This window comes from Balaenoptera physalus, assembly GCF_965194825.1.
Source record: "Balaenoptera physalus genome assembly, chromosome: 1".
Taxonomy (NCBI): Eukaryota; Metazoa; Chordata; class Mammalia; order Artiodactyla; family Balaenopteridae; genus Balaenoptera; species Balaenoptera physalus.
This window is the reverse complement of record NC_138882.1, coordinates 36,957,289-36,977,037: the sequence shown is the minus strand read 5'-3', so window position 1 is coordinate 36,977,037 and position 19,749 is coordinate 36,957,289. Positions and strand designations below refer to the sequence as shown.

Here is a 19,749-nt window from a genome sequence, read left to right as displayed (position 1 = left end):
GAGAAACACGCCGAGACACATAGTAATCAAACTGGCAAAAATTAAAGACAAAGAAAGATTATTGAAAGCAGCAAGGGAAAAATGACAACATACAAGGCAACTCCCATAAGGTTAACAGCTGATTTCTCAGCAGAAACTCTACAAACCAGAAGGGAGTGGCATGATATATTTAAGGTGATGAAAGGGAGGAACCTACAACCAAGATTACTCTCACCACCAAGGACCTCATTCACATTTGATAGAGAAACCAAAAGCTTTACAGATAAGCAAAAGCTAAGAGAATTCAGCACCACCAAACCAGCTCTACAACAAATGCTAAAGGAACTTCTCAAAGTGGGAAACACAAGACAAGAAAAGCACCTACAAAAACAAACCCCAAACAATTAAGAAAATGGTAACATGAACATACATATTGATAATTACCTTAAATGTGAATGGTTAAATGCTCCAAAAAAAGATACAAGCTTGCTGAATGGATACAAAAACAAGACCCATATATATGTTGTCTACAAGAGACCGACTTCAGACCTAGGGACACATACAGACTGAAAGTGAGGGCATTGAAAAAGATATTCTGTGCAAATGGAAATCAAAAGAAAGCTGGAGAAGGAATACTCATATCAGATAAAATAGAGTTTAAAACAAAGAATGTTACAAGAGACAAGGAAGGACACTACGTAATGATCAAGGGATCAATCCAAGAAGAAGATATTACAATTATAAATATATATACACCCAACATAGGAGCACCTCAATACATAAGGCAACGGCTAATAGCTATAAAAGAGGAAATCGACAGTAACACAATAATAGTGGGGGACTTTAACAGCTCACTTATATCAAAGGACAGTTCATACAAACAGAAAATTAATAAGGAAATAGAAGCTTTAAATGACACAATAGACCAGATAGATTAAATTGATATTTTTAGGACATTCCATCCTAAACAGCAGATTACACTTTCTTCTCAAGTGCACAGGGAACATTCTCCAGGATAGATCACGTCTTGGGTAACATATCAGGCCTCAGTAAATTTAAGAAAATTGAAATCATATCAAGCACCTTTTCGGACCACAAAGCTATGAGATTAGAAATCAATTACAGGGAAAAAAAGGTAAAAAATTCCAACACATGGAGGCTAAACAATACGTTACTAAATATGCAAGAGATCACTGAAGAAATCAAAGAGGAAATAAAAAATACCTAGAGACAAATGATAATGAAAACACGATGATCCAAAACCTATGGGCTGCAGCAAAAGCAGTTCAAAGAGGGAAGTTAACAGCTATACAAACCTACCTCAAGAAACAAGAAAAATCTCAAATAAACAATCTAACCTTACACCTAAAGGAACTAGAGAAAGAAGAACAAACAAAAGCCAAAGTTAGCAGAAGAAAAGAAATCATAAAGATCAGAGCAGAAATAAATGAAACAGAAACAAAGAAAACAATAGCAAAGATCAAGAAAACGAAAAGCTGGTTCTTTGAGAAGATAAACAAAATTGATAAACCATTCGCCAGACACATCAAGAAAAAGAGGGAGAGGACTCAAATCAATAAAATTAGAAATGAAAAAAGTGAAATTACAACAGACACCCCAGAAATACAAAGCATCCTAAGAGACTACTACAAACAACTCTATGCCAATAAAATGGACAACCTGGAAGAAATGCACAAATTTGTAGAAAGGTATAACCTCCCAAGCCTGAACCAGGAAGAAATAGAAAATATGAACAGACCAATCACAAGTAATGAAATTGAAAATGTGATTAAAAACCTTCCAACAAAAAAAAAGTCCAGGACTAGACGGCTTCACAGGGGAATTCTATCAAACATTTAGAGATGAGCTAACACCCATCCTTCTCAAACTCTTCCAGAAAATTGCAGAGGAAGGAACACTCCCAAACTCATTCTATGAGGCCACCATCACATGATACCAAAACCAGATAAAGACCCTACAAAAAAAGAAAATTACAGACCAATATCACTGATGAATATAGATGCAAAAATCCCCAACAAAATACTAGCAAACAGAATCCAACAACACATTAAAGGATCATACACCATGATCAAGTGGGATTTATCCCAGGGATGCAAGGATTCTTCAATATACTCAAATCAATCAATGTGATACACCACATTAAGAAATTGAAGAATAAAAACCATATGATCATCTCAATAGATGCAGAAAAAGGTTTTGACAAAATTCAACACCAATTTATGATAAAAACTCTCCAGGAAGTGGGCATAGAGGGAACCTACTTCAACATAATAAAGGCCATGTATGAGAAACCCACAGCAAACATCATTCTCAATGGTGAAAAACTGAAAGCATTTCCCCTAAGACCAGCAACAAGACAAGGATGCCCACTCTCTGCACTATTATTCAACATAGTTTTGGAAGTCCTAGACATGGCAATCAGAGAAGAAAAAGAAATAAAAGGAATACAAATTGGAAAAGAAGAAGTAAAACTGTCACTCTTTGCAGATGACATGATACTATACATAGAGAATCCTAAAGATGCCACCAGAAAACTACTAGAGTTAATCAATGAATTTGGTAAAGTTGCAGGATACAAAATTAATGCACAGAAATCTCTTGCATTCCTATATACTAATGATGAAAAATCTGAAACAGAAATTAAGGAAACACTCTCATTTACCATTGGAACAAAAAGAATAAAATACCTAGGAATAAACCTACCTCGGGAGACAAAAGACCTGTATGCAGAAAACTATAAGACACTGATGAAAGAAATTAAAGATGATACCAACAGATGGAGAGATATACCATGTTCTTGGATTGGAAGAATCAACATTGTGAAAATGACTATACTACCCAAAGCAATCCACAGATTCAATGCAAACCCTATCAAATTACCAATAGCATTTTTTACAGAACTAGAACAAAAAATATTAAAATTTGTATGGAGACACAAAAGACCCCAAATAGCCAAAGCGGTCTTGAGGGAAAAAAGCGGAGCTGGAGGAATCAGACTCCCTGACTTCAGACTATACTACAAAGCTACAGTAATCAAGACAATATGGTACTGGTACAAAAACAGAAATATAGATCAATGGAACAAGATAGAAAGCCCAGAGATAAACCCACACACCTATGGTCAACTAATCTATGACAAAGGAGGCAAGGATATACAATGGAGAAAAGACAGTCTCTTCAATAAGTGGTGCTGGGAAAACTGGATAGCTACATGTAAAAGAATGAAATTAGAACACTCCCTAACACCATACACAAAAATAAACTCAAAATGGATTAGAGACCTAAATGTAAGACCAGACACTATAAAAGTCTTAGAGGAAAAGATAGGAAGAACACTCTTTAACATAAATCACAGCCACATCTTTTTTGTCCCACCTCCTACAGTAATGGAAATAAAAACAAACAAATGGGACCTAATGAAACTTAAAAGCTTTTGCACAGCAAAGGAAACCATACACAAGACGAAAAGACAACCCTCAGAATGGGAGAAAATATTTGCAAACGAATCAACGAACAAAGGATTAATCTCCAAAATATATAAACAGCTCATGCAGCTCAATATTAAAAAAACAAACAACTCAGTCCAAAAATGGGCAGAAGACCTAAATAGACATTTCTCCAAAGAAGACACACAGAAGGCCAAGAAGCACATGAAAAGCTGCTCAACATCACTAATTATTAGGGAAATGCAAATCAAAACTACAATGAGGTATCACCTCACACCTGTTAGAATGGGCATCATCAGAAAATCCACAAACAACAACTGCTGGAGAGGGTGTGGAGAAAAGGGAACCCTCTTGCACAGTTGTTGGGAATGTAAATTGATACAGTCACTCTGGAGAACAGTATGGAGGTTCCTTAAAAAACCTAAAAATAGAATTACCATATGACCCAGCAATCCCACTACTGGGCATATACCCAGATAAAACCATAATTCAGAAAGACACACGCACCCCAATTGTCTCTGCAATGCTATTTACAATAGCCACGTCATGGAAGCAACCTAAATGCCCATTGACAGACGAGTGGATAAAGAAGTTGTGGTACATATATACAATGGAATATTACTCAGCCATAAAAAAGAATGAAATTGGGTCATTTGTAGAAACATGGATGGACCTACAGAATGTCTTACAGAGTGAAGTAAGTCAGAAAGAGGAAAACAAATATCGTGTATTAACGCATATATGTGGAATCTAGGAAAATGGTACTGATGAACCAGTTTGCAAGACAGAAATAGAGACACAGATGTAGAGAACAAAAGTATGGACACCAAGGGGTGAAAGTGTGGGGGGCTGTGGTGCTGGTGGGATGAATCGGTAGATTGGGATTGACCTTTGTACAGTAATATGTATAAAATAGACAAATAATAAGAACCTGCTGTATAAGAAAAAATGAGTCAAGAAAAAAAAGAATACTTCAGTCAAAAAGAGGAACTTCCAATTCATTTCATTCAAAGACAGAAGGTTGAGCAGGTTAAATGGCTTAAGACAATAAATTTCATAATTTTTCAAAATCTGAGTATATTTTTTGTTGGTTTCTCTTTCATATGCCAAAAATATCCTGGTCAAGGGAAGAGATAAATGCCTTTACAGAATTAATATTTACAAGTTGAAATTGAATTTCTTTAAAAAATTAAGTAAAATGTATTTTGTCTTCTGTCAAAGAATAATTTTCCTCTCTGCACTTAAAATGAACAGATTCTGTGATTATTTCCCACTGGGCTAAAAAATTCCCCCAGCTTCGGATTCACAGCTGTTATAAGGTAGAGAAGCTAGATAGTCTGATAAAAGGATAAGGGGGACATTACATTGTTGGCACCTATGTCAAAGCAAGAGCCTGTCAATGCACATTATTTTACATTAAAACAGGGAAGGTATGAGAAAACCTCAATAATCTAACACAGAGAACAAGAATCCTAGTGTCCTCTTGGATGTCTACTGCCCACTTATCTTAGTTCAGGTTATTGATATCTAAATATTCATTGAATATTTTTCAGAAGAAAGGACATCTCTGAAAAGAAACGTAACAGAAAGCAGATACATTTTAACGATAAAAGCAAACCTTTCTCTCATCTCTTCTAAGAAAGAAATAAAATTTACTTGTCTGTGGCTCTCACCAGTTAGGTATTTGCTGAACAGAGGAAGGGAAAAGGGCTGAATAAAATAGTGACGTCAAACCAAAAGGAAGCAAGAGTGGCATAAAAATGGGATAAAATCAATGATAGAGGATAAGGGAAGTAAGCTGACAATTAGGTTCATAAATTATGGCTCTCCTGATTCTCATTAGGAACTTGAAACAAGAATTTGGTGCAAGAAACTACTTTACCTTTGAGGTCTTATAGATCATCCAGCAGATAAGCAGATTCTATATTTATGTGCAATCTGTTTAACCCTGAAAGGACTTAGCCTCAAGTGAATAATGTAAACTCTTTTTCACAAAATGAGATTGTATGAGAAAAAGTGGTCCTGGCCTCTAGCACCCTAGAATTTGAGGCAATATGCAGAACATGTATTGATTCCATGTAATATTGTCTAAGAAATCGATTTTATAACAAGTCATACATTTTTGGATATATCTTAACTTTTGCATTGAGGACAGTTTCTTTCCATAGCACAGCTGTTTTCACCTGAGGGAAGATCTCTGTAAAACTTATTAGGTGACCTCCTATTTTTCTGGGATGGATCTAAATTTTGTAAATGTGCTCTCTCAATGAATCAAATAATCTTTCTGATTTATTAGTTACTATGTAAAATGTTTCTGAATAATTCTTTGAATGCTCAAGAATTTGAAAGCCAGGTAGAAAAAAGTTCAAATTAATGTGATGTTTCATTTTTCCCCCCATCATTACACTCTTCAGCACCTAACTGGTAACTATCTACAGTAAATCCAAAAAGCTTCTGTAACATTCATTTAAACAGACAGCTTAAAAATTACAAAGTTTCTGGATCAATCATTATTAATATAACATTAAAAATAGGCTTAAGTTATACCAAATAGTAGTAAATATCCTTTATGGAAGAAAATAAAAATCTATATTTTGTCACGGGTAATAAGTATATAAATTATGGAAATTATTCTAGCAAACTTAGCAAACTCTCACTTATCCAGCAATAATTTAACTGGAGTAAAGAAAATCATGCATTTATGAAAAGAAAATTACTACAAATAAGTGAAAACACTTGTTTTTTTGAAACCACACAGTCCAGACATGCAAAACAGGTTTGAGCAGTAGCAAAGGAGAGGGCAAAGGCTGTGGATTCCAAGTCTGGAAAGTATGGTAGAAGAATTCGTTCAGAAAGGAGATTTGGCTTGCCGCAACTAGAGAAAGCCCGCGCACAGCAACGAAGACCCAACGCAGAAGAAAGAAAAAGAAAGAAAGAAAGAAAGAAAGAAAGGAAGGAAGGAAGGAAGGAAGGAAGGAAGGAAGGAAGGAAGGAAGGAAGGAAGGAAGGAAGGAAGGAAGGAAGAAAGAAAGAAAGAAAGAAAAGGAAGGAAGATGTAGATGGAGCCCATCAGACCAATTGGGATCCTATTCTATTCTTAGTTGAGAGCTAAGAAACAGAAAACTGTAGCAGACTACATTAACCTTGTTGGCCTTTTTTAATCAAGTATTTTAAATGATGTTTAGTGATCTTAAAAAGTGACTACTACAGTACTTCTGTACTTTGGGATGGAGGCTGCAGTAGGGTAACTGTGTTCCCAAATCATCCTAAATACAAAATTACATCAAATCCATTTTCTATCCATTTTTAACAGCAATTTTGGATTATCTTTGCTCAGTATCCTGCTTCCACAGTTACCCCTAGAAATAGAGAAGTAATTGTGTACATTTTACAGTCTTATAAAGGAGTTTCTAAGGCAACGATAGCCAATTTGGGATATGGGGAAAGATTATGAACATTAAACAGTGTAAAGAATATAATAAAAATCTTTACTTTTTTTAAAGCTTTGTATTACCCCACATCCTTTTTTTTTTTAAGCATACATATAGATGAGAAGTCTTTTAAAAATCCAATTATCTTAAAGAGGATAAAAATTTGTCAATAAGATTGATGGTGTTTCTTCAAATTTCAAGAATATGGGCACATCAGTAATAGTCTACTCCTTGGTAGAGCACAGCCCAGGCCCAGCAGCATCATTACTTGGGAGACCATTAGAGATGCACGATATCAGGCTCTGCGCCAGACCTAATGAATCAGAATCTGCATAGTCCAGGCCCAGCAGCATCATTACTTGGGATATCATTAGAGATGCAAGATATCAGGCTCTGCACCAGACCTAATGAACCAGAATCTGCATTTTAACAAGATGCCATGTGATTAATGTACATATTAGAGAAGCGCTGTTCTAAACTTTAAAAAAGAGAGGCATACCTCCCATGCATTAGAGTAACTTCAGCTATTAAAATAATACAGAATTTAAAGGGTCAGAGACGACTTCAAAGCCTGGAAGTGAAACAATCCACACAAAGAACATAAAATTAAGCCATTCTGTAACACTGAATTTCTAACTGCCCATGTTCCTATCATGAAAAGGATAACATATAATCAAAAAGATTTCCATATACAGTTGATCTTTGCACAACATGAGCTTGAACTATGCGGTCCACTAACACATGGACTTTTTTCAGTAGATAGATAAGTACTACAGTACTGCTGGATCCATGGTTAGTTGAATCTGAAAAGGCAGAACCATGGATTGGCAGTGGAGGCGGGGGAGCAAATGTAAAATTATAAAATTATATGTGGATTTTCGACTGAGCCTCTAATCACTGTGTTGTGAAGGGTCAACCGTACTTTATATTTTACCTCAAAGGCAATTCTTAATTACCCCTCCCACACTATTTTTTGAAAACATTTTTTTTCTCAAATTATGCTACTGCATATAGGATTAATTATGTTTCATTGGTTAAAGGTTATAATATGTTTACAGAATATTAAAAAAATTTAATATGGCAATTTTTGGTTTTCTTTACAAAGATAATTTAGATGCTATGTTGTAAAATATGGGCTTTTTCTTAAAATTGAGATATAGTGTTGCCTTAGCTTTAGGTGTACTCAGAATGACTTGATATATGTAAATACTGCACGATGATCACCACAATAAGTCTTGTAAATATCCGGCACCATATATATGTATAAATATTTTTCTTGTGATAAGAACTTTTTATACTCTCTTAGCAACTTTCAAATATGCAATACAGTATTATTAATGTTAACTATAGTCACCATGCTGTACATTACATCCCCATGACTTATTTTATAACTGGAAGTTTATAACTTTTGACTCCTTTCACGTGATATGCCAAACCCCCAGCCCCTTCCTCTGGCCTCACCAATCTGTTTTATGCATGTATGAGCTTGTCTTTTGTTTTTTAAGATTCCACATAAGTGATATCATACGGTATTTGTCTTTCTCTATCTGACTTATTTCACTAAGCAAAATGCCCTCAAGGTCCATGTCCATCCATGTTGTTGCAAATGGCAAGATTTCATTCTTTTTTATGGCTGAACAATTCTATTATCTATCATCTATCTATCATCTATCTATCTATCTATCTATCATCTATCTATCTATCTATCATCTATCTATCACATTTTCTTTATACATTCATCCATCAATGGACACTTAGATTGTTTCCATATCTAGGCTAGTGAATAATGTTGCAATGAATATAGGGGGGCAGATATCTTTTCAAGTTAGTGTTTTTATTTCCTTTGGATAAATACCCAGAAGTGGAATTGCTGAATTGTATGGTAGTTCTATTTTTGATATTTTGAGGAACCTCAATAGTATGAGATGATATAACAATGGGATTTTGATTTGTATTTCCCTGATGATTAGTAATGTTGAGTATCTTTTCATGCACCTGTTGGTGATCTATATGCCTTCTTTGGAAAATGTCCATCTAGATCCTATGCCCATTTTTAATAAAATTGTTTGATTTTTTACTACTGAGTTGTATCAGTTCTTCACATATTTTGGATATTAACTACTTATCAAATATATTATTTGCAATTATTTTCTGCAGTTCAGTAGGTTGCCCTTTCATTTTGTTGATGGTTTCCTTTGCTGTACAGAAGCATTTTTAGTTTGATGTAGTTCACTTGTTTATTTTTTATTTTGTTGCTTTTGCTTTTGGTGTGAAATCCAAAAAATATAATTGTGAAGATGTATATCAACGAGTTTCTGCTTATGTTTTCTTCTAGGAGTTTTATGATTTCAGGTCTTATGTTCAAGTCTTGAAGCTACTTGGAGTTAATTTTTGTGTATGGTGTAAGATAGCAATCCAGTTTCATTCTTTTGAATGTAGCTGTTCAGTTTTCCCAACACAGTTTATTGAAGAGACTCCTTTCCCCATTGTATATTCTTGCCTCCTTTGTTGTAAATTAATTGACTTTATATATGTGGGTTTATTTCTGGGCTCTCTATTCTGTTCCATTGATCTATGTTTTTATGCCAACACTGCATAGGTGTGTGCAGAGAACACTTTCCTCTCTGAACTTCTGAGTAAACCCGGGAGGCTTTGTCTACTTGTCAAGCCTATACTTAGCCCTTGCTCTCCAGCACCTGTAGCTTTTAAAACATCTCTTCCATCACTTTGTTTCTTAGAAATGTGACTAAAGATGTAAAACGCTTCTACACAATTCAGAAGTGATTAAATTGAATAAAATGAGCTAAAAACCAAAAAAGATTTCTAGAGCATTATAATATAGTTTGAAACCACGGAGCATGGTGTCGCCAGCTTTGTTCTTTTTAAGATTGCTTTTGTGGCTTCATATGAAATTTTTAGGATTGTTTGTTCTACTTCTGTGAAAAATGCCATTGGAATTTTGATGGGGATTGCACTGAATCTGTAGATTGCTTTGAGAATATGTTAACAATGTTAATCCTTCCAATCCATGAACATGAAATATCTTTCCATTTATTCATCTTCTTCAATTTATGTCATTAATGAGATAATTTTCAGTGTACAGGTCTTCCAACTCCTTAGTTAAACACAGGTACTTTTCTTTTTGATGTTACTGTAAATGAGACTGTTTTCTTAATTTCACTTTCTGATAGTTTGTTGTTAGTTAAGAGATGCAACAGATATTTGTATATTGATTTTGTATCCTGTAACATTACTGAATTTGTTTATTAGCTCTATAAGATCTCTGGTAAAATCTTTAAGGTTTTCTACATATAATATCATGTCACCAGCAAATAGTGACAGTTTTACTTTTTCCTTCTTTTTTTTTTTTTTTTAATATTTCAGCTTACTTTTTTTTTTTTTTTTTAAACTTTGGGTTTATTTATTTTATTTATCTATTTACTTATGGCTGTGTTGGGTCCTCGTTTCTGTGCGAGGGCTTTCTCTAGCTGCGGCAAGCGGAGGCCACCCTTCATCGCGGTGCGCGGGCCTCTCACCATCGCGGCCTCTCCCGTTGCGGAGCACAGGCTCCAGACGCGCAGGCTCAGCAATTGTGGCTCACGGGCCCAGTTGCTCCGCGGCACGTGGGATCCTCCCAGACCAGGGCTCGAACCCGTGTCCCCTGCACCGGCAGCCAGACTCTCAACCACTGCGCCACCAGGGAAGCCCTACTTTTTCCTTTTGAATTTGGCTGATTTTATTTCTTTTTCTTCTCTGATTTCTGTGGTTAGGTATTCCAATTCTATGTTGAATAAAAGAGGCAGGAGTGGGCACCTTGTATTGTTACTGATCTTACAGGAAAAGCTTTCAGCTGATATATATATGGCCTTTATTATATTGAGGTATGTTCCTTCACTACCCACATTACTCAGAGTTTTTATTATAAATGGATGCTGAATTTGGTCAAATGCTTTTACCACATCTATTGAGATGATCATACAACTTTTATCCTACATTTTGTTAATGTGGTATATCACATTGATTATTTTGCAGATGTTGAACCATCCTTGCATAACTGGGATAAATTCCAGTTGATCATGATGTATGGTCCATTTAATGTATTGCTGAATGCAGTTTGTTAGTGTTTTGTTGAGGATTATTTGTGTCTATGTTAATCAGGTTTATTGGCCATGATTTATTCTAAATCCTTCATAAAATTGTAAATTATACCCTTAAAATTTAAATTTTTATGTTTAAAACCTCTATTTTCTGAAGACAATGTGAATTTATACACTTTTTAAAAAAAATCTTTATTGGAGTATAATTGCTTTACAATGTATTGTTAGTTTCTGCTGTATAACAGTGAATCAGCTATATGTATACATATATCCACATATCCCCTCCTTCTTGCATCTCCCTCCCACGCACCCTATCCCACCCCTCTAGATGGTCAGAAAGCACCGAGCTGATCTCCCTGTGCTATGTGGCTGCTTCCCACTAGCTATCTATTTTACATTTGGTAGTGTATATATGTCAATGTCACTCTCTCACTTAGTCGCAGCTTACCCTTCCCCCTCACCGTGTCCTCAAGTCCATTATCTACATCTGCGTCTTTATTCCTGTCCTGCCCGTAGGTCCTTCAGAACTTTTTTTTTTAGATTCCATATAAATGTGTTACCATACGGTATTTGCTTTTCTCTTTCTGACTTAATTCACTCTGTATGAGAGACTCCAGCTCCATCCACCTCACTACAAATAACTCAATTTTTTTTCTTTTTATGGCTGAGTAATATTCCATTGTATATATGTGCCACATCTTCTTTATCCATTCATCTGTACATGGGCACTTAGGTTGCTTCCATGTTCTGGCTATTGTAAATAGAGCTGCAATGAACATTGTGGTACATGACTCTTTTTGAGTTATGATTTTCTCAGGGTATATGGCCAGTAGTGGGATTGCTGGGTCATATGGTAGTTCTATTTTTAGGTTTTTAAGGAACCTCCATATTGTTCTCCATAGTGGCTGTATCAATTTACATTCCCACCAAGTGTACAAGAGGGTTTCCTTTTCTCCACACCCTCTCCAGCATGTATTGTTTGTAGATTTTTTGATGATGGCCATTCTGACTGGTGTGAGGAAATACCTCATTGTAGTTTTGATTTGCATTTCTCTAATGATTAGTGATGTTGAGCATTCTTTCATGTGTTTGTAGGCAATCTGTATATCTTCTTTGGAGAAATGTCTATTTAGGTTTTCTGCCCCTTTTTGGATTGGGTTGCTTGTTTTTTTGATATTGAGCTGCATGAGCTGCTTGTATATTCTGGAGATTAATCCTTTGTCAGTTGCTTAATTTGCAAATATTTTCTCCCATTCCGAGGTTGTCTTTTTGTCTTGTTTATGGTTTCCTTTGCTGTGAAAAAGCTTTTAAGTTTAATTAGGTCCCATTTGTTTATTTTAGTTCTTATTTCCATTTCTCTAGGAGGTAGGTCAAAAGGGATCTTGTTGTGATTTATGTCATAGAGTGTTCTGCCTATGTTTTCCTATAAGAGTTTTAGAGTGTCTGGCCTTATATTTAGGTGTTTAATCCGTTTTGGGTTTATTTTTGTGTATGGTGTTCTAATTTCATTCTTTTACATGTAGGGGTCCAATTATCCCAGCACCACTTATTGAAGAGGCTGTCTTTTCTCCATCATATACTCTTGCCTCCTTTATCAAAGATAAGGTGACCATATGTGCATGGGTTTATCTCAGCGCTATCTATCCTGTTCCATTGATCTATATTTCTGTTTTTGTGCCAGTACCATACTGTCTGGATTACTGTAGCTTTGTAGTATAGTCTGAAGTCAGAGAGCCTGATTCCTCCAGCTCCGTTTTCATTTTCAAGATTGCTTTGGCTATTCGGGGTCTTTTGTGTTTCCATACAAATTGTGAAATTTTCTGTTCTAGCCCTGTGAAAAATGCCATTGGTAGTTTGATAGGGATTGCATTGAATCTGTAGATTGCTTTGGGTAGTAGAGTCACCTTCACAATGTTGATTCTTCCAATCCAAGAATATGGTATATCTCTCCATCTGTTTGTATCACCTTTAATTTCTTTCATCAGTGTCTTATAAATTTCTGCATACAGGTGTTTTGTCTCCCTAGGTAGGTTTATTCCTAGGTATTTTATTCTTTTTGTTGCAGTGGTAAATGGGAGTGTTTCCTTAAATTCTCTTTCAGACTTTTCATCATTAGTGTATAGGAATGCAAGAGATTTCTTGGCATGAATTTTGTATCGTGCTACTTTACCAAATTCATTGATTAGCTCTGGTAGTTTCCTGGTGGCATCTAGAATTCTCTATGTATAGTATCATCTCATCTGCAGTTACAGTTTTACTTCTTCTTTTCTGATTTGGATTCCTGTTATTTCTTTTTCTTCTCTGATTGCTGTGGCTAAAAATTCCAAAAGTATGTTGAATAATAGTGGTGAGAATAGGCAACCTTGCCTTATTCCTGATCTTAGTGGAAATGGTTTCAGTTTTTCACCATTGAGAACAATGTTGGATGTGGGCTTGTCATATATGGCCTTTTATATGTTGCGGTAAGTTCCCTCTAGGTCTGCTTTCTGGAGGGATTTTATCACAAATGGGTGTTGAATTTTTTTTTTAATTTTTATTAATTAATTAATTTATTTATTTTTGACTGTGTTGGGTCTTCGTTTCTGTGCGAGGGCTTTCTCTAGTTGCGGCGAGCGGGGGCCACTCTTCATCGCGGTGCGTGGGCCTCTCACCGTCGTGGCCTCTCTTGTTGCGGAGCACAAGCTCCAGATGCGCAGGCTCAGTAGTTTGTGGCTCATGGGCCCAGTTGCTCCATGGCATGTGGGATCTTCCCAGACCAGGGCTCGAACCCGTGTCCCCTGCATTAGCAGGCAGATTCTCAACCACTGTGCCACCAGGGAAGCCCCTGGGTGTTGAATTTTGTCGGAAGCTTTTTCTGCATCTATTGAGATGATCATATGGTTTTTATCCATCAATTTGTTAATATGATGTATCACATTGATTGATTTGCATATTTTGAAGAATCCTTGCATTCCTGCGATACACCCCACTTGATCATGGTGTATGACCCTTTTAATGTACTGTTGTATTCTGTTTGCTAGTATTTTGTTGAGGATTTTTGCATCTATGTTCATCAGTGATATTGGCCTGTAGTTTTCTTTCTTTGTGACATCTTTGTCTGGTTTTGGTGTCAGGGTGATGGTGGCCTTGTAGAATGAGTTTGGGAGTGTTCCTCCCTCTACTATATTTTGGAGGAGTTTGAGAAGGATAGAGTTTGGCTCGTCTCTAAATGTTTGATAGAATTCACCTGTGAAGCCATCTGGTCCTGGTCTTTTGTTTGTTGGAAGATTTTAATCACAGTTTCAGTATCAGTGCTTGTGATTGGTGTGTTTATATTTTCTATTTCTTCCTGTTTCAGTCTCGGAAGGTTGTGCTTTTCTAAGAATTTGTTCATTTCTTCCAGGTTGTCCATTTTATTGGCATATAGTTGCTTGTAGTAATCTCTCATGATCCTTTGTATTTCTGCAGTGTCAGTGGGTACTTCTCCTTTTTCATTTCTAATTCTGTTGATTTGAGTCTTCTCCCTTTTTTTCTTGATGAACCTGGCTAATGGTTTATCCATTTTGCTTATCTTCCCAAAGAACCAGATTTCAGTTTTATTGATCTTTGCTATCATTTCTTTCATTTCTTTTTCATTTATTTCTGATCGGATCTTTATGATTTCTTTCCTTCTGCTAACTTTGTGGTTTTTTGTTCTTTCTCTATAATTGCTTTAGATGTAAGGTTAGGTTGTTTATTTGAGATGTTTCTTGTTTCTTGAGGTAGGATTGTGTTGTTATAAGCTTCCCTCTTAGAATTGCTTTTGCTGCATCCTATAGGTTTGGGGTCATCATGTTTGCATTGTCATTTGATTCTAGGTATTTTTTGATTTCCTCTTTGATTTCTTCAGTTATCTCTTGGTTATTTAGTAGTGTATTGTTTAGCCTCCATATGTTTGTATTTTTTACATTTTCCTGAAATTGATATCTAGTCTCATAGCATTGTGGTCAGAAAAGATACTTGATACGATTTCAATTTTCTTATACTTACCAAGGCTTGATTTGTGACCCAAGATATGATCTATCCTAGAGAATGTTCCATGAGCACTTGAGAAGAAAGTGTATTCTGTTGTTTTGGGAATGAATGTCCTATAAATATCAATTAAGTGCATCTTGTTTAATATGTCCTTTAAAGCTTGTGTTTCCTTATTTATTTTCATATTGGATGATCTGTCCAATGGTGAAAGTGGGGTGTTACAGTCCCCTACTATGATTGTGTTGCTGTCGATTTCCCCTTTTATGGCTGTTAGTATTTGCCTTATGTATTGAGGTGCTCCTATGTCGGGGGCATAAATATTTACAATTGTTATTTCTTCTTCTTGGATTGATCCCTTGATCATTATGTAGTGTCCTTCTTTGTCCCTTGTAATAGTCTTTATTTTAAAGTCTATTTTGTCTGATATGAGAATTGCTACTCCAGCTTTCTTTGATTTCCATTTGCACTGAAAATCTTTTTCCATCCCCTCACTTTCAGTCTGTATGTGTCCCTAGGTCTGAAGTGGGTCTCTTGTAGACAGCATATATATGGGTTTTGTTTTTGTAACCATTCAGCGAGCCTGTGTCTTTTAGTTGGAGCATTTAACCCATTTATATTTAAGGTAATTATCAATATATATGTTCCTATTACCATTTCCTTAATTGCTTTGGGCTTGTTTTTGTAGGTCTTTTCCTTCTCTTGTATTTCCTGCCCAGAGAATTTCCTTTAGCATTTCTTGTAAAGCTGGTTTGGTGGTGCTGAATTCTCTTAGCTTTTGCTTGTCTGTAAAGGTTTAATTTCTCTGTCAAATCTGAATGAGATCCTTGCTGGGTAGAGTAATCTTGGTTGTAGGTTTTTCCCTTTAATTACTTTAAATATATCCTGCCACTCCCTTCTGGCTTGCAGAGTTTCTGCTGAAAGATCAGCTGTTAACCTTATGGGGATTCCTTTGTATGTTATTTGTTACTTTTCCTTTGCTGCTTTTAATATTTTTTCTTTGTATTTACTTTTTGATAGTTTGATTAATATGTGTCTTGTCATGTTTCTCCTTTGAGTATCCTGTATGGCACTCTCTGGGCTTCCTGGGCTTGATTGACTGTTACCTTTCCCACAAGAGGGAAATTTTCAACTATAATCTCTTCAAATATTTTCTCAGTCCCTTTCTTTTTCTCTTCTTCTTCTGGGACCCCCATAATTTGAACGTTGGTGCATTTAATGTTGTCCCAGAGGTCTCTGACACTGTCCTCAATTCTTCTCATTCTTTTTTCTTTATTCTGCTCTGCAGTAGTTATTTCCACTCTTTTATCTTCCAGGTCACTTATCCGTTCTTCTGCCTCAGTTATTCTGCTATTGTTTCCTTCTAGAGAATTTTAAAGTTCATTTCTTGTGTTGTTCATCACTGTTTGTTTGCTCTTTAGTATTTTTAAGTCCTTGTTAAATGTTTCTTGTATTTTCCCCATTTTATTTCCAAGATTTTGGATCATCTTTACTATCATTACTCTGAATTCTTTTTCAGGTAGACTGCCTATTTCTTCTTCATTTGTTTGGTCTGGTGTGTTTTTACTTTGCTCCTTCACCTTCTGCATATTTCTCTGTCTCCTCATTTGCTTAAGTTTCTGTGTTTGGGGTCTCCTTTTCTCAGGCTGCAGGTTTGTAGTTCCCATTGTTTTTGGTGTCTGCCCCCAGTGGGTAAGCTTGGTTCAGTGGGTTGTGTAGGCTTCCTCGTGGAGTGGACTGGTGCCTGTGTTTTGGTGGATGAGCCATGATCTTTTCTTTCTGGTGGGCAGAACCATGTCCGGTGCTGTGTTTTGGGGTGCCTGTGAATTTATTATGATTTTAGGCAGCCTCTCTACTAATGGGTGGGGTTGTGTTCCCGTCTTGCTAATTGTTTGGCATGGGGTATCCAGCACTGGAACTTGCTGGTCGTTGAGTGGAGCAGGGTCTTAGTCTTGAGACAGAGATCTCAGGGAGAGTCCTCGCCGATTGATATTACTTGGGGCTGGGAGGTCGCTGGTGGTCTGATGTCCTGAACTTGGCTCTCCCACCTCAGAAGCTCAGGCCTGACACCCGGCCGGAGCACCAAGACCCTGTCAGCCACACAGCTCAGAAGAAAAGGGAGAAAAAATAGAATGAAAGAAAAAAACAGTAATAAAATGAAAGAAAATAAAGTTATTAAAATTAAAAAATAATTAAAATTAAAAAATTTAAAAGTAATGAAAGAAAAAAGAAGAGAGCAATCAAAGCAATAAACAAATCCACCAATGATAACAAGCGCTGAATACTATACTAAGATAAACATAAAAATCAGAAAGTAGTCAGTCGCATACAGCAAACCCCAAGTCCACACTTGCTCCCAAAATCCACTGCCTCAATTTTGGGATGATTTGTTGTCTGTTCAGGTATTCCACAGATGGAGGGTACATCAAGTTGATTGGGGAGATTTAATCTGCACGGAGAAATTTCCCTTTCTCTTCTTTGTTCGCACAGCTCCTGGGGTTCACCTTTGGATTTGGCCCCATCTCTGCATGTAGGTCGCCCTCTGGCATCTGTTCTTTGCCCAGACAGGAGGAGGTTAAAGGAGCGGCTGATTGGGGGCTCTGACTCACTCAGGCCGGGGGGAGTGATGGGTACAGAATGCGGGCAAGCCAGTGGCGGCAGAGGCCAGTGTGACGTTGCAACAGCCTGAGACATGCTGTGTGTTCTTCTGGGGAAACTGTCCCTGGATCACGGGACCCTGGCAGTGGCGGGCTGCACAGGCTCCTGGGAGGGGAGGTGTGGATAGTGACCTGTGCTTGTGCACAGGCTTCTTGGTGGCTGCAGCAGCAGCCTTAGCATTTCATGCCCATCTCTGGTGTCTGCAGTGATAGCCACGGTTCGCACCTGTCTCTGAAGCTTGTTTAGGCGGTTTTCTGAATTTCCTCTCCTCGTGCACCCTGAAACAATGGTCTCTTGACTCTTAGGCAGTTCCAGACTTTTTCCCGGACTCCCTCCTGTTTAGCTGTGGTGTACTAGCCTCCTTCAGGCTGTGTTCACGCAGCCAACCCCAGTCCTCTTCCTGGATTCTGAACTCCAAAGCCTAAGCCTCCACTCCCAGCCCCCACCCGCCCCAGCAGATGAGCAGACAAGCCTCTCAGGCTGGTGAGTGCTGGTCGGCACTGATCCTCTGTGCAGGAATCTCTCCGCTTTGCCCTATGTACCCCTGTTGCTGCACTCTCCTTCATGGCTCTGAAGCTTCCCCCACCTACCCCCCATCTCTGCCAGTGAAAGGGCTTCCTACTTCGTGGAAACTTTTCCTCCTTCACAGCTCCTCCCAGAAGTACAGGTCCCATCCCTATTCTTTTGTCTCTGTTTTTTCTTTTTTCTTTTGCCCTACCCAGGTATGTGGGGAGTTTCTTGCCTTTTGGGGAGTCTGAGGTCTTCTGCCAGTGTTCAGTAGGTGTTCTGTAGGAGTTGTTTCACATGTAGATGTATTTTTGATTTATTTGTGGGGAGGAAGGTGATCTCCATGTCTTAATCCTTCGCCATCTTGAATATCCTCTGTACACTTTTTTTATTCTAAGCACCCCCACTGATTTTTTTATTTTTACAGATAAAGAGAAAGACAAAACTAATGAGATGCCTTATAAATCCTACCCCTTTTAGTAACTTGAAGTTTAACTCCATCAGTTTTACTGCCACTTAGTAAATTAAGAGAACATAAATGGGAAATCAAATAATGCTGCTTTTAATTCCCCAGTTATATAAATAACAACTCTAAGTGAAAAGAAATCAAATTTTAACTACATAGCTTCTTACAGTGACCTAAGTTGGACAGATAAATGGAGATTTTCATCATAAAAATTCCAGTGCATATAAATGTCAAAGTCTCCAGTGAACCATTTAAAATTTCATCTTGGCCACCAGTCCAATCTAGGAAGTAGGGTACACCTAGGGTAGGGAAAACTCTCTAACAGTCCATGATTTGCTGCAGAACTTAAACCTCAAATCCCACAGAAATTTTTCCTACAGTCATAATAGCTGATGAAATTCTGCACAAATTTCTCCTGTTGCAGTGATATTAAAAGCAGCTAAAAACATTTTTAGTAATGAAATGCAATTCAGACAGCACACTCACGCAGGCACATTTTAGAAAAACACAGCATGCAATATAGAGGACAAAGAAATGCACAAAAGTATGTCAAAAGTACAAAGTTTAGAATAAGTTAGAGGAAACATGCTTTGATTTACCCTTTCATTTCCTTCTCTTTCTTCTCCTTCTCCTTTTCCTTCTTCTCGTTTTCCTTCTTCTCGTTTTCCTTTTTCTCCTTTTCCTCCTTCTCTTTCTTCTCCTTCTCTTTCATATCCTTTGCTTCCTTCTCTTTCATATCCTTCTCCTCTTTCTTCTCACTGTGAAGACATCTGTAGAAGCAGGTACAAACTACTACAACAGCAACAACTACAAGAAAACAGGAAACAAATGATATGTGACTTTGAAAACTAATCACCAAGATTCCAAACCAAGCAGAAGAAATAAACATTGGTTACATTTCTGCGGTTAGAAAATGTTATTTTATTTGAGCCCATATACATTTATATTCCATCTCGACCCTTCAGTATCTAAATCCAATCCCCTGGAATCACTTAAACAGTCCACAATAAGTCAGAGCCTTTGCTTAATTTAGAAAATTACCCAAAGCATATTTGGGAAATAGACTCATATGACTAATAATTTTGAAAAAATATGTATTATTTAGGGTTTGTTACTATGTGGACATGTAGAATATAAAAGAATATACAATCACC

At 36.9% G+C, this 19,749-nt stretch overlaps 1 protein-coding gene across 1 annotated transcript in view; it reads right to left on the bottom strand.

Moving 5' to 3' along the window:
• Nucleotides 1-19,749, bottom strand: part of LOC309647374 (membrane cofactor protein-like) — a 56,072-nt gene that overhangs the window by 6,662 nt on the left and 29,661 nt on the right. Inside the window, exon 10 of the mRNA XM_082434699.1 lies at nucleotides 19,195-19,402. Coding sequence (XP_082290825.1) covers nucleotides 19,195-19,402 — 208 coding nt within the window. The remainder of the gene's footprint in view (nucleotides 1-19,194; nucleotides 19,403-19,749) is intronic.